The sequence below is a fragment of the Exserohilum turcica genome (genome assembly GCF_000359705.1).
Source record: "Exserohilum turcica Et28A unplaced genomic scaffold SETTUscaffold_9, whole genome shotgun sequence".
NCBI lineage: Eukaryota > Fungi > Ascomycota > Dothideomycetes > Pleosporales > Pleosporaceae > Exserohilum > Exserohilum turcicum.
Window position 1 is genome coordinate 457,207 of NW_007360310.1, and position 15,231 is coordinate 472,437.

The 15,231-nt window shown below is 53.7% G+C and overlaps 2 protein-coding genes across 2 annotated transcripts; one reads left to right on the plus strand and one right to left on the minus strand.

Annotated features, from left to right (window-relative positions):
- Nucleotides 1-5,094: 5,094 nt before the first annotated feature.
- SETTUDRAFT_124044 (uncharacterized protein) lies at nt 5,095-10,440 on the plus strand. The gene is made up of 2 exons (XM_008033219.1): nt 5,095-8,775; nt 8,825-10,440. Exons 1-2 carry the CDS (start codon nt 5,110-5,112, stop codon nt 10,130-10,132), a joined length of 4,974 nt encoding a protein of 1,657 aa, XP_008031410.1. The 5' UTR covers nt 5,095-5,109; the 3' UTR covers nt 10,133-10,440.
- Nucleotides 10,441-11,753: 1,313 nt separating this feature from the next.
- Nucleotides 11,754-15,051, minus strand: SETTUDRAFT_24311 (uncharacterized protein; the record flags this gene model as incomplete). The annotated part of the gene is made up of 4 exons (XM_008032978.1): nt 11,754-11,921; nt 11,987-14,504; nt 14,551-14,815; nt 14,862-15,051. 4 exons carry the CDS (start codon nt 15,049-15,051, stop codon nt 11,754-11,756), a joined length of 3,141 nt encoding a protein of 1,046 aa, XP_008031169.1.
- Between the last annotated feature and the right edge of the window lie 180 nt (nt 15,052-15,231).

Sequence of the window (15,231 nt, forward strand, 5' to 3'; positions counted from 1 at the left end):
TGGTTGGAGTGGTGTTGAGTCTTTGGAGGGCGACAAATCAAGAAAATGTACACGTACTGATAAGCAGGCTGGAGCATGGCGTCCGCACTCTGGATAGCACGCGTGTATATTCCAGGCACCTCACCGCCGCTTCGTAGAAGCTTTGGTGCAAGTTCGCAAGCACGGTTGCCACGCTGTTCAACGACGGATCGATAAGCATAGCTTTGAGCTGGATCTTGAACGCGCTATCAAAGGGGTTAGTGCACTGTCGGACTTTTCCATGCCGTTCATGGCCCGATTGGCCGGGAAAGAAAGCATGGCACGGGTCTTGTGGAGGAACTCACTTGAGGGCTTTCCGATGAAAGGTCTGGCCGGGCATTTTTGCCAAATCCACAGTCAGAGAATCCTCAACAACTGGTGTAGTCAGCACCTTGTAGCCCCAGCCCACTTCTTGTCTAATGCCACTCACCGGATTTTTGAGGCCGCTCGGTCTTCTTGCTAATCTCCAGAGTCGCCGTGTCAATGCAGACGCCACAGTATGGGAATTTCCCGTCAGACCCGCTTGTAGCAATCCGCTCACCACTGTCTGTCGTCACGTCAAAGTTGGCCAACGATTTTGTCGGCTTCACTACCACACCATATTCCGGGTGGCCTTTGTGCATGATGCGCACAAAGCGTTTGGCGTGTTCTTCCGTGATGCTAATCAAAAGAAAATCATCGAGGAGACGGAGCAGGAGACAATCGTCACCAAGAGCAAAGCCGAGCACGTCTCGTTCAAGCTCAGCGTAAAAGAAATTGCACAGAATGCTCGACAAAACAGATCCTTGGGGAATTCCGGTCTTTTGGCGGTAGAACCGCTTGCCGATCCGAACCATGTTCCGTTCTATATGCTCTCGCAAGAGCTGCATCAAATCGTCCTTTGTTTCGCAGCGGTGCAGATTCGTATTCACAAAGATTGTATTGGACTTTGTCCCTGCGAGTTTCTCTTGCACAAATTGATCAAAAGGCTTGACATCCGTGGCTGCATGGCAGTGTGAAACATATCGTTTGCGAGGTATCGGGTTGACGTAACTTCCATCAAGGCGTTGCAGAGGGCCCAGGGGAGCCATCTCGACGTGTTTGCCAATATGATATGCCTGCGCTGACATAAGACTGTCAACCATGTGTAACAAACGTGCCTGGGGTATCGTATCAAAGCAAGCTTGCACGTCGACCTTGGCGAAATACAATTGTTTGCCAGCAAGACCGCGTTGTTTTAGTGATTCTCTGAAAGCCGTCAACTTGGGGAGCATGTCCCCGACCGAGAACAACGAACTTCCAAGCTTTTCCGGTTGCAGCAACTACGCTGCGTTAAGCTCTGTCAGGCGATTCAGATGGGGTACTCACTTTCTCGTAATTAATGGCATTGAAAGCTGGTGTCATGGCTGAGTTGATACTTCGCCCGAGCGACATGGTCCCATAGCGCAAGACCTGCTGCTTCCGTTTGAGATTCATGATGGTCCGGAATCCTTGTTTTTTTGGGAGCAGACGGATGTTGCTAAAACCGAGCTGATTCCCAGATAGCAGCTTTGTGGCATTCACATTTGGGAGCTCTTCAAACATATTGAGGCGCAGTGTCGTTAGGGCTGGCTCTGACAGCATCCGCCAGACGTCGTGGCGAAAGTAGAACAGTCGGTTGCGGTGGGCGTTTGATTCGGTTACGTGAAAGTTGGTTCGGATCAAAGGGATGAGGAAAGAGTCAAAAAGCCAGTAGACAAACTCGAGGAATATCTCGATCCGCTTGTCCATGTCGGACTTGGAGAGTTTACAGACTGCATCTTGGCTAGGCGGACAAAGCCAAGAAATCGAGGTGATCTGCTGTGCGTCAGGTATATTCAATAGGACGATCCAAAGAGACGGACGTTTATCTTCTGGGTGACTTGGTGCAATGTCAGTGATTCAAATCTCCGCAAAGCTACAAACTGGTCGATCCAATACATGACAACGTGCTTGTTGTGATGGTCACCCCAAAAGGCTTCAGGTATAACGTTGGATATAGTAGCCCGACAAAAGGCCGACACATGTGCTGTGGGACATGCCATGTCCAGGAAACACGTTTGTTGGATTGAGTGAGATTTGGATGTGTGGGCATGACAGTCATCCGTGGTTGCTGGTGAGTCCACTGTGGGTTGAAGCGCGCTTTTCCTCCACTCGGGCCTTGCAGACAACGGTATGCCCTGCGGAGGTCAGTCATTGCTACTGAGAGATTATCAAATGGGAGAGCACCTCAATGGGGCAGTAGTGACGAAGCAGCTCTGTGTACGAACACCGATGATTAAGAATTCGGAGTTTCTCAATCAGTTTTACAACGTCACCTCGAAGTCGCTTGGGCACTCGCAGTTTCCACTTGGCCATCTCATGCACATCGGCGGCCTTGCTACCTAGTTGGCGACACATGCTGCCGTGGATGTCATCCTCGCGCAGGGTATAGTCTTTGAAAGGCATGGTACATTCGCGAGGATTTACCTTGGACGTGAAGACGTTGTGCAAGCCAAACTGACGCGGAAAGATGTAGCGCATGATGTGGACTGTTTGCTGCTTGTCGGTTCGGTCAGGGAAACGGTTCAAGACGTCTGCAAGCCATGTCAGGAGCTGCAATGCGACATATCATTATTGAGAACGCACGTATATGGCGCATGCCGAATCTGACGCCGCCTTTTGCATTGAGGGCGGCTTTGGCATACAGCATGCGACTACGGACGAAAGTAATGGCCCCGGGTGTTCTATTTTCACTTTTCAGGTACATCGACTTGGTGGTTTCTTTTGCGTCTGTGAGGGCTTTTTCTGGGCCACTCTCGACGAGCCCAGCAGGCCGTACTTCAGACACGGGCACGCCTGACAGCTGGTAGTAGTTGCCCACGCTACCCTGGATGGGAAGGAAAATGGCACAGTCTGTTAGCAAGTCGACCATGATGCGATCGCCGCCTGGACCGAGGAGAGCGAGCAGTCGGCACCATACCGGCTCTTTTAGGGTTCGCACGTAGCTATTCACATGGCGTTCCTGCAGACCCGGAATGGAGCATCGGGGGTTGGGGCTGTCAGGGAGCTCGGCGCGGGGCATTCCCGTCTTCTGGAAGCCATGGCAGAGCAGGTGGGCGGACTGGTACGAGTGGGGGCGCCTGAACAAGCGCCATATCACAACATGGACAACCTACGTGCGCTCAGCGGCGAGAAGCGCTCGGCTGGTAACACGACTTACCTCGGACTGGCGGTGGTGCTCGGACGTGGAGGAGATGCGCGGGGTGTCCTGGGAGCGTTGCTGGGTGAAGACGTGAATGTCGTGGTCACGTTGGTGGGCGGCATGGGCCTGCTCTTCCGGAGCCATGCGGGCGGAGCAGGCAACCAGGGCCGAGTCGAGCAGACGGGCAACGGCGCCATCGACGTCGTGGCCTCGGGCGGTGTCTGAAACTGGGGGTGCACGTCCGAGCTGGGATATTGTTCGATGCCTATTCTTGGAGGAGCTGGGTAGCGTCGACAGCAAATGGTGGCGTAGCGTGGTTAGTTGGGGATAGATGCGCTGCAGCACGGGATGGCTGTGATGGGGGGCAGCCATGGCATTGGCAGACAGGTGCCGGGCATGCCTTGGCTTCTTACGCGTCGTCAGGGCGCCGGAGCTGCTGCGCTTCCTCTTGACGGCGGCGCTGCAGCCATGGGCGGGGGCGTCCATGGGAGCGGGAGCGGATGCAGATGGCGGTGGTGGTGCTGCGACGGCGATGGAGCGGTGATGGGAATCGTGGTGGTGCTGGTAGGGGAGTGTTGCGGGCGGCGGCCAAGGCAGCCGTGGCGGTGGTGAAGCTACTCGTACGGGAGCGCTAGAGACGCGACGGCACGCGCCATGGGCCAGGGGATGGGCATGGAGGGGAACGCGGGCAGGCAATCAAAGGCGCCATTCTGCCTCGACTTGCTGTCGCTGTTTCACGCGGGTTGCAGGTAACGAGGCCGGGCGAGCTGGTGGTAGGTGGCATCTGCCATCAGCCATGCTGCCCCTGCATGTGCACCCTAGCTCGAGGCCACTGGCTGGGGAAGCGGAACGGAGCAGCAGCAGAGTGGGCGAGTGGACAGGTCGACGAGTGGACGGGCGGCATGGCGTGCGTGGGAGAGCAGCGACTGGACGGAATGCGAGTGTGCGATAGAGTTGGCCCATTGGAGGGTATTGGAGGGTATTTGGGAGGGGAGGCGGTGGGTGGGTGAGCAGCGACGACGACACCACGACGACGACGATACCTGTGACCTACCTACCTGCCTGCCTGCCTGCCTGCCTGCACATCTACCGCCGCCTTTTGGGACGTCTTCTTGCTCAGCCGTCCGCCTCTCTGCCCGCCTCGTCCCCTCCCCTCCCTCGCCCGTCGCACGCTGTGCCCGTCGTGCTCCATCCCAGGCCTGCACTGCACTGCCGCCGGCGAACAAGATTTCCTCCCCCTCCCCCTGCGGCACCGTTGCTGTCCCGCTTCCTAGCTTCCATCTAAACCAAGTCCAAGTCCAAGTGCGCCGCCGTGTGGGCTGGCTGGGGGGGCCAGACAGCAGGACTAGAGCTGGGTACCTCCTCCTCCTACTGGAGTAGTAGTAGTACGTGCGTACACGCCCTGCTGCACACCATACCGCACACATCCACACTGCACACACACACATTGCATACCCTGCACACACACACATACACGCAAACTCTCTCTCCCCCCTCTTCCTCTCCCTCCCCCCCCAGGCCCTCCCCCCCCGCAAGCGCATTCCCCCCCGTCGGCCGCCGCCTCTTCGCAGCCTGAAACTCTCGACAGCACTGCCCACCCGCGCCATTGGCTGGCTCCCTCCCACCACCACCCGCCGCCCATATCGGATACCCAGACAGACGTCTGAGCTGGCAACCGCTTCCCCCCGACCGTTGGCACTGCCTCGCTCCTGCGCCTCTGCGCCCGCCAGCTATGGGAGATGGAGCCAGACCAAGCGCATGAATATGCCTTCAATCCTGCCCTCTCCGTCTCCACCTGGCTGCAGTCAACCGATCTGGATCATGCCGACGACGCTTCGCCTGAGAAGTACTACTCCGCCTACACGTCGCCCGAGCCCCAAGCTCCTGCCTCACCGCAACACGCCCCCGACATGTCAGTCACGCGCCCTCGACAGCCCACGACCAACGGCAACGGCGCCAAAACCACGCCCAAGCCCGCCGCGAGGTCTGCCTCTGGCCCTGCTGCCTCGACCGCCTCAGCTCCTCGCTCGCCCCCCACCACGTCGACCAAAGTAAAGGCCCTGGCCGAGCGCTTTGAACGCTCGCCCGGCGGCAGCTCGCTCTCTGCATCCCCTCCCGTGCGCTCCAGGTCCCGAGACCCAAGCCGCGCAGCCGCACACGATGCCCACCGGCGAGCCAATGCCTCCATCTCGTCGACGGCCTCAGCTGCGCGCCCAAGCAAAGACGCCTCGTACGGCCCGCACAAGTTCAGCAACCTCAAGCCGCGAGACCGCCCCCAGCCCGCGCCCGCAACCCCTCGCAGCGCGCGCCGCACGAATGGCAGCAAGGGCAGCATAGACCAGCACTTCTCGCCCACAAAGTCGACCGTCGCCTCGCCGAGTCGGGTGTCGGCCTCGAGTGGTGCAAGGCAGCTGTTTGGTGAAGTCATGGCAGGGCAGGATGCCTCGTCGCCTGGATTCGGCATACCCACCGTCGAGAGCACGCTGGGAGAGGCGCCGTTGCTCTCGACGCTGACTCACGACGCACCGCGCGCACCGCCCCAGGAGCAAACGCCGTCGCGATCGCCCACACGACACACTCCGTGTTCGAGAATACCAATCGCAACCCGACGGCGGAGCATTGGCTCAGACTCCAATTCCTCGACGCGGTCCGTCAAGTACACACCAACACGCGCAATGAGCCACAGCAACCGCGCATCGCCCACACGAATGGACAGAGCGCTGGCCGACGCTGGCGCTGCCTCGGTCTCACGTGGTCCAGACCAGTCAACCCTGCCCGCTTTGGCTTACCGTGGATATCGCGAGCGAGGGAAATCCCCTCTGGGTGCAAGGCCTGGACCAAGCGTAGCCGCTGTGGTCACCGCCCCACCTCCTCCAACGTCACCGCGACTGCGCAATTCGCGCGAAAGACAGCCTCTCCAGCCTTCACCTGCCTCGCGTTCGAGAAGCACCGACCCGCACGATGAACACGGCTACTTTCCCATCGCCAGCAGTTTCGACGTGCAGCAGCCTCCCATGCAAATCCAACAAGAACCCTCGGAGGGTCTCCCCGATCTGGCTGAGCTCGAACAGTCATTCGAGGCCCATGCTCTAGCAAAGCGTCCCTCGCAGGACCAAGACTCACTCCCGTCAGACCAGCAGCACCTGACCCTCCAAACCTCGACCTTGACCGTGCCTCCCTCCGACCAACCGCAATCGGCTGTGACGGACTTTGACGAATCACCTGTGCTGGGAATGCCTGGGAATTTTGTCCTCACACCGCCGGCGGCAGACCGGGATCAAGACCACCAGCTCTTACAACCAAGCCTCTTCCATGGTCTTGGCCACGACAGCACGAGTCAAACGCCCGACATTGAGCAATCAGAGCTTGGTGTCCGGGAATCAATACCTATCATGCTGAGCGACGAGCAGTCTACAAAATCCTGGGAGCCCGACACCGACTCCTTCCATGAAGGCCTCAGAGCACTGTCGTATGATTTCAAGTCGGATCGAGGGTACGATGCAAGAGACGGAGCAGCTCCCACGTCTCGTTACGACGCGAACGAGGCTCTAGCAGCAGCGCCATCCTATCCGAGACGGGACACGCTGTATCCTGATGATTCGGCCAGTTGTGCTCCTCACCGAAAGCGCGTCTCACTAACACCAAACACGGAGACGTACAGTGTGGTGAACTCGGTTTTGAACATGTACCACCAGTCGTCAGTCATTTCGCCCGAACTCGCATCCACATCACGCGAAAGAGTCCACCAAGTCTCACCTGTAATCGCACAACACAAGGACTGGGGATCCAAAGAGGCTACCGAGACGTATCTTGCGCGATTGTTGAGTGACGCAAACGGGTCAAAACGCGACGCCGCCAACCATGAGCTCAACAACCCAACATCACCACCACGCCCATCTAGAGACCCCCCAGACCCTCCCCAACAGTCGCCAGAACGTGGCACTGGAGGCACTGCGATCATATACTCTTCCTCGTCACGACGCTACTCGCGAGACTCTGGCAGATCTACCACTACTACCATTCAGGAAGATGCATCGCATTCTGGCAGTTCTTCTGGAAACCGTTCTCGTGACGCACTGTCACGAAGCTCGTCCAGCGAGCGTCCATCAGCCCCTACTAATGGCCTTGAGTTACCACAGCTTGCCTGGACCAATGGCGGACTTGGGTTAGATCTACAACACTCCATGCCGCATTCACCACTACAAAACACACCGCCTCGTCCCAACTATTCGCCCCCACCACCTCCTGTACAGCCATCCATCGATGAACAGATGGCTCTGCAGAACGCTGCATACAGCTCTCTGCCGCATCACGAGCAATTCGAGATGCATCCCTCGCGGTCGCGTACCCCAGTCATCCATGTCCATGAGAGAACCCTGGAAGATCGCTATGGCACCCCACAGCCCGTTGAGGCGTCTGTGCAGTCTCCCTCGGAAGGCGAAAAGGGTGAAGATGGGCAGCCTGACCCGGTCAAACAGGCGCTGATCAAACGATACCGCACGCTCGAAGAGCTGCTCACAACCGAACATCAATTCTGCATCGATATGATGATTGCCCACAACATCTTCGAAGCCACGGCGCAGAATCTGATGAGCGAAAAGGAAAAACGACTGTTGTTTAGTAATTGCAAGGAGCTCGAAAAGTTCTCCTTGTCGCTATTCCGTGCATTCAAGAAGGCTGCAAAGCCAATTGTCAATTACGAAATACCCCCTCCGACCGGTCCCTGGAACCGCGATTCTTCCGAGGGTAGATCGCACGACACCCAGGAACCATCATTGAATGCGCAAAGACCGTCTGAGGACTCTACGAACCAGTTTGAAAACTGTACGCCCGAGAACGATCGCCTGACGACAATTGGCCAAGTATTCCTTGACAACAAGGAGAAGATGGAACGACTCTACACAACGTACTTTTTGAACCAGGACAATGCAAGCGCTTATATCAAGAAAAACCAAGGAAATGAGATTTTGTCCGGATGGGTGACTGCTTGTTTTGAGCAGGTAGAGAATATGACTCAAGCATGGGATCTGGATTCTCTCCTCTTGAAGCCGTGTCAACGTCTGCTAAAGTATCCGCTGATTCTGCAATCCCTGCAGGAGATTACGGACCCTGATCATCCCGATTTGCCCAAGATCAGGGAAGCTTACGAAGAACTGAAGGCAATGAGTCAACGCATTAACCAGGCCAAGGCACGCTCAGATACCTTCCGGGCTGCTGCTTCGGAAGGCAAGAAGGAAAAGAAGAGTGGTCTAGGCAAGACGTTCGTCAAAGCCTTCATCCCCAAGGTGGACAAGAGCAAAGCATATGACGAAGCGGACAAGACTTTCAAAGACCAAGACTACAAATCAAAGGAGCAGAAGTTTGGTGGCCATTTCTTCCAACTCCAGATTGTCATCCGCGACTTTGAGCAATACCTCGAGGCGATTACGGAGCACTATTTGCAACTCAACATTGTATTCTTGGGCTTCATCACGGTCTGCGAAGTCGCGCCATCCGTGTACCCTGAGATTGAGAGCACGTGGCGGAAGTGGGCAATGGCTCATTTTGAGCTGCAGAACAAGGCGCTGGAAGAGCATGTAAGTGACCAAAGATGCCGTTGTCGGCGCAATACTGATCATGTACCAGAAAGCTGCTGTTCGGAGCCGCGTGCTGAAGCCTGTCGGAGATCTCTGGGAGATGTGGGTGTCGTATCAGAAGACGATAGAGCAGCGCAAGAAGTATCTGTTGTACTACGTCAAACACAAGCAAGCACTGGATCGTGGCGAGAAAGTAGATCCGGATCTAGAAGAGTCGGCGAACAAGTTTTCGACGATCAACGACACACTCAAGCACGAGCTGCCTTTGCTCTACGAACGAACCAAGGGCCTCATGCGCACGCTCATGACATTGTTCATGTGCTTGCAAAAGGACTGGTACAAGACGTGCTCGAAAAAGATACTCCCACTGCTCGAAAGCGAACCGCAACACACGACGTCACTTCGGTACGACCTCGAATCCTATGTCGAGCGCTTCCATTCAGACTACAAGCCGATGCAAGAGCTCGCCAACAAACTTGGCATTGTCAACCGCAATCTCCTTATCGACATCTCCAACATGACTTCGCCCGTTCCCACATTCTCATCTGATGGCGGCGCCTCTTCCCGCAACTCGTCTTCCCGTCGCACTGAATCCGTAGGCAGTGAAGCATCCATGATGGAATCACGGAATCGGAATAGCGGCGGCTATGCACCACGATCACATCCACGGAGCCTTGACAACCCTCCCCGGTCCTCACCTGCAGGTCCTGCCTATCCCACACTGTACCCGCCCAACCCAGCAGGACGGGCAGGCCCTGGACCTACGTCGTTGCGCGAGGGACGAGCGCTTAGCCCTGCCTCGGACAACAGCGACGCCACTGTTATGCACAGAGAGCGTCGTAATACCGGTCCTTCTCGAAACAACCACAACTACATGGGCCTTGATGGTGCTGTTGATGTTGAGAATTCACCTTCGGGATCCCATGCGTTTGATTTCCCGCCTCAACTAGGGCCTTCATTCCTCGCAGCATCGCAGCCAATGATGCATACAATTTCAGCACCCCCTTCGCAACCAGCATCCATCACAGGCTCGACACGCGCATCTGGAGTCTTCAACTCTGCCCTACCAATGTCAGATTCACCTGCCCGAGGCAGCGTCGAAGAACTACCCACTACTCCTGCCGAAACCGAAGAGCCCGAGGTACTCTTCCTGGCTGCCAGTCTGTTCGAATTCAACATTGCCCACGATCGCCGTGAAGGCGGCATACCGTACCTGGTTTATGTCCCGGGCGAGATTTTCGACGTCATTGGCATGAAGGGAGAGCTTTGGCTGGCTCGTAACCAAGACGATGCTACCAAGACTGTGGGATGGATATGGGAAAAGCATTTTGCTCGCATTTTACCTGAAGATGCCTAGTCGCTCTTCTTCTTTCCAACATTGACACACTGTTTCTTGCTTTGGGGGTTCACACAGGTATTTTCGTTATAGGCGACCATTGGCTCGCCGGACTTGGCGTCAGCCTTGTTTTCTTTTCCAGCCTTGTCTTTGTGTGGGCCATCTCGCGCTCTCCCTCCTCCTCCTCATCCTTCTGTCTTCTGTCTTCTGTCCTCTTCTTCCTGCCTTCCTTCATTGATGCTTCGGTGCTCTCTTATGTGATTCCCCACCTTCTTCTGGTTTCTGTATCACCCTTTTTTTCCCTTTCTCTTCTCTTCCACAAAACAACCCTCAAAGTTCTTTTTCTTTTTTTTATACTACTTACTTACTTACTTCGACACGCAACGGAAGGATTCTTAGGGCCGGCGTACTGGGAGGGAGGGAGGGAGAGAGAGAAAGGGAAAGAGAGAGAAAAATTTTCTTCTTTTTTTTTGTGTGCGTGCTTGTGTGTGTATCTGTGTGTGTGTGTGCCTTGCTCTCTCTTACTCCCTTCTCTTCTCTTCTCTTCTCTTCCAAATATCTTTCAATCCATCAAAGGCTTAATGGCAACGCATTTTCAACTGGCGTCTTTTTTCTTTTCCACAAGGCTCTTTAGGGTTCTCAAAGGGGAGTTCTACTTTACCTGTTTTTCTTTTTCTTTTTCTTCTTCTTCTTCTTCTTTTTCTCTTATTGTCTTTGACAGAACCCAAACAGGATAAAAATAACTTTTTCCTTTTTCTCATTTTCAAACATCTCTCCTCCTCCTCCTCTACCTTCGCCTTTGACTTCACTTGACTCAACTGGCCTTGAATTTTTTTTTCTGGGGGGGGGGTTTAACACAAACTTTGCATGTATGTATTTATGAGAAAAGATGATGGATTCGCGAGACTTATTTTATCCCCTCTTCTTTTACTTTTTTTTTGATTTTTTTTACTTATCATCATTGTCTTCCTGCTTGTCCTTGTCCTTGTCCTTGTCCTGCTTGCCATCGTCTTCTGTCGTCGTCGTCGTTGTCGTCATCGTTCTTCATCGACTTCATTCCTCGCCACATACACTTTTTGCTTCTAAACTCTCCAACTCAACACGTGAGATTTTCTCGTTTCCATTACTTAGACTCTAGGCGGCGTGATTGCATATTTTCTATTGTCTTATGGTCATGTGGTGTTCCTTTTGGGGGTAAGGTTCCGAGAGGAGGAGGAGGAGGGACAGGAGTGCAAGAAAGGAATGAAGGGGGAGCCGGGGGGGGGAGCATTCTAGAGCATCGTAACATAACATAAGATGAGATTAGGCAAGATAAGATGACATGAGAGATATTTAGTTTCAAACTTTTTTGGTTTCGCATGTATACGGGCAAGTGTAGGAACATGGATTATCACGACTATGAATTGGAGGAGGAGGAGAAGGAGGCTTATGATATACATTTTCTATCCAGGCTTTGGCTTTAGGGGCTTCTCAGAAAATGCGGAGATTTTATTTATTTATATCTCTGGAGCGTGGGTTTTCTTTCTTTCTCTACATGTCTTGGAGTATTGGTGTTTGTATGTGAGACTGAGAAAAAAGAGAAAAAAAAGAGTAAAGGAGCTGTACTCGATACAGGATTTAAGAATTCATCAATTCTTACCACTTACTCTTCCATTTCCGATCCGCTCTCATCATCTTCTTCGCTTCCAGACATATCCTCGTCGTCGTCATCCTCATCCTCATCACCTTCAAGACCATATGCATCTTGAAAGTCTGTGAGCTGCTTGAGTTGGATTTTGAATCCCGCATTTTCAAAATCTTTCTTCAGACCCTGGAGAAGAAGAAAAATTAGTCAACTTGTTTACTCAATGTGATGGTGGGGGAGGGGGGACTCACATCAGTCATGATGCCACCACATGTAACGACGAGATCCGTCTCCTCGGGCTCGAACACGTTGGCCACGACATCCCTTAGGATTCTCTGTACATCCTCCTGCATCACCTTACGCACTTCACGCAGCGCCCAATCTTGCCAGTCCTTGCCGACGCCCCTGGTGACGAGATCGATATACGAGCTGCGCGCAGCATCCACGATTGTGGCGCGCTCATCGACAAAGTCGCGCACGATACTCGAGATGGCGCCTTCGAGCTCGAGCTTATCGAACGTTTGCGTGCCGTCGCCGTACTCGCGGACGACGGTCCGGGCTTTGTTGTATGCCGCGAACACGTTTGGCGACTTTGAGATGCGGAATTTGAGGAGCCCTGTTTCCGGGTCCCGGAAGAAGTTGCTGCCGTAGGCGAGTCCAGTGCCGCGGATCGATTGCCACATGGGGCCTTCGACTGCGTCGAGGTATGCGAGTGCGACCATGAGAGGGGGGAGTTGGGCGTTGTTGTAGCCCTTTGGTCCCTTGGATGTCAGGACGGCGAAAGACGAGTCGATAGGCATGGGGATGATGTAGTGGGTACCGCCTGGGTTGCGTCCGACGTCGGAGAGAAGGACGTTTCTGTCGTCAATTGGGTTGATGTCTGGTTCTGCACCTGGCTTGAATGCATCGGTGAGGTGCTTGAATGTCGAGACTGGGTTTGGTAGAGTCTCGAGGTTGGCGGTTACGAGAACACGCATGTTAGAAAATGTCAGTAGGTGCTTACGTAGAGCTTCGAGCTTGTCGAGAACCTGTTGTGGCTCCGTCTTGAGCAACTTTAAGATACGCTTGAGGTATAGACCCTTGACAAGCGTTCCAGTTGCGCGGACAGCTGAGGCAGCATCGTAGTGGATCATGCGATCGACTGCAAAGCTCATGGAATTGCCGTCGCGCTTCTCCTCAGGTACATCAGCCAGCATCTTCTTTACAGCAGAGATGACACGTTCGGTATCGAAGATTGAGTCCACCAACATCGACCTCAGCCACAGCACAACCGTTTCGAACTTGTCGGCTTCCGCAACGAAAGGAATGTAAATCATCTCGGAGCTTCCAATATCTGTACCACGGTCCATCGAGTACTCAATCGTATCCTGCTCGAGCTTGGTAATGACTTCCTCGAATTCGATGCGCTTGCCATCTTTCATGATGGGGGTGGCAAAGAAGTTGGTTAGGTAGACGCCAAGCAAAGGCTTCAGTTCGGTTGGTAGAGTAGCCGTACCTAACACCAATCCAAAGTGTACAAACGAGGTTGGTATGTGCTCAAAATGGATGAACAGAGGAAGGCCATTTTCGTCCTTGTCAACAATTTTCTGAATCGAATTTTCTGGGACACCGAGCTTCTTTGCCAGTCCAGATCGCGCGGTAGTGGTTTCGAAGAAGTGAATCGACTCGGTGCTCGGAACCTTTACACCTGCAATAATGTCCTCTGGAATAGGCCTGTCGTTCTGTTCCTGCGCTTCCTTGAGCTTCTGTGTCAGACGCTTTAAGCCATCATCACCTAGCTTCTCCTGCTGTGCCTTGACACGAGCAATCTCATCTGATTTGATCTTTTCTGAAAGAGCTTTGGAGGGTTTGCCAAGGATCGAGACATGGTGAGCATCGATCATCCACTTCTTCAAGTAGGCTCGCCACTCCTCCTCTGTCCACTTGTCAAGAGTATCAAAGACATCGAGAGTAGCCATGGCATCTTCGAGGTGGACGCCCTTGCGGTCGCCAAAGACATGGTCCTTGATGATTGGGTCTTTGTATTCGTCAAGACCAATCTCCGACATGTACCGCGTTTGACGTTTGAAGCGGTGAAGGCAGTCTTTCAAATAACTCATATCAAGCGGTTTAGAGGCATGTTCCTCGAGGACTTGAAAGAAACGCTTCTCGGCCTCGGCAAGCTTGTCAGTCTCCACTGATGAGAGAGTCCACCATATAATCATATCGTAGTGGCCTTTGCACCAAAAGTAAACCATGCTAGCCAGATGCTCCTTTTCGACAAGCGTATTGACAAGGACTGATACCGAGGATCCAGCCAGATAGTTGAGCAGGGTATTTATGGCCGTCTCTCCAAGGTCGTCCGTAGTCTCTGGGCCCAAGAAGGCGATCTGGACCTCTCCCATCGACTCGTCCTCTTCCGGGAATTCTACCGTGTCAACTATGGTTTTGCTTAGTGCAGGAGTACGCGGAGACTCCACCCATGGGCGCTTGAACGGCGCATCGTAAGCCGGCACACGGTCGATGATGTCGTCTTCGAAAGCATCCAAAACTTGCAAGAGGTTGGGGTGGTCAACCTCTCCAATGATGATGACTCGCAAGTTTTTGGGCTGGTACATGTCTCGATGAAACTGACGGATGCGCTCTGCGGTCGAAACTCGTAGATTTTCCATCAAGCCACCAGTCTCCATACGGAAACCATCCCCTTCAGGATAGAGAAGGCGACGCATTTGAAGATCCATTAGATCACCTTGCAAGTTCTGTCGTCCTTGCATCTCAGAATAGACAACTCTTTGGAGTGTTAGTATTTCGTACTCAAGTCACAACGGCTGCTTACCCTGCATCTTCGCCTTTTCCATCAATGTGGTGAACTTCAGTATAACAGGCAGCATCTGTGAGCGTAGGAACAATAAGATGGTCGAGGTAGATTGGTAGCAGCTGTGCAAAGCCTTCCCAGCCTGCAGTGGAGAGTATGTATACTGTCTCCGAAACATCTGTCCACGCATTGGTGTCCGAGTATGATCGGGTAGCAATCTTGTCCAGTACACCCTTGAAGGGGTACTTTCGTGAGCCCATGAAGCAGAGATGTTCGAGTGTGTGTGCTGGGCCAGGTTAGGACATGTATAAAGCTGACTTGGGTATACCCACGTGAGCCGGAATCATCATGAATCTCTGTAGCTACTGCAAAGTTTCCGTAAACCTTTGGGCCCTTCCGATCGACCACAACCACACGCAGCCCCGTGCGCTGAGACTCATACTGAGTAAAAGTGGCGTCGGCATAATTTGCTTTGAATTGCTGGATCTTCTTAAAATGCGTCTCGAGCTGTACAGACCCCATGGTGCCGACTTGGAGAAACAGGAATGGCGGTTCAGTAAGGTAGTCGCAATACTGATGTTCGATGCCTGGGTCACTGACACAGACCGCCTTATCCGAATTGGTACTACCATTGTTTGTTAGTCGATGCCATGCAGCATGCTCTTGGTATTCGCATAATGTCCGGCTGCGGGGAACCACATC

Excerpts from the sequence above, each read along its gene's own strand:
- SETTUDRAFT_124044 (XM_008033219.1), top strand. The coding sequence starts at position 5,110 with ATGTCAGTCACGCGCCCTCGACAGCCCACGACCAACGGCAACGGCGCC. Across the intron at positions 8,776-8,824 it reads ACAAGGCGCTGGAAGAGCAT|AAAGCTGCTGTTCGGAGCCG; the intron begins GTAAGTGACCAA and ends ATCATGTACCAG.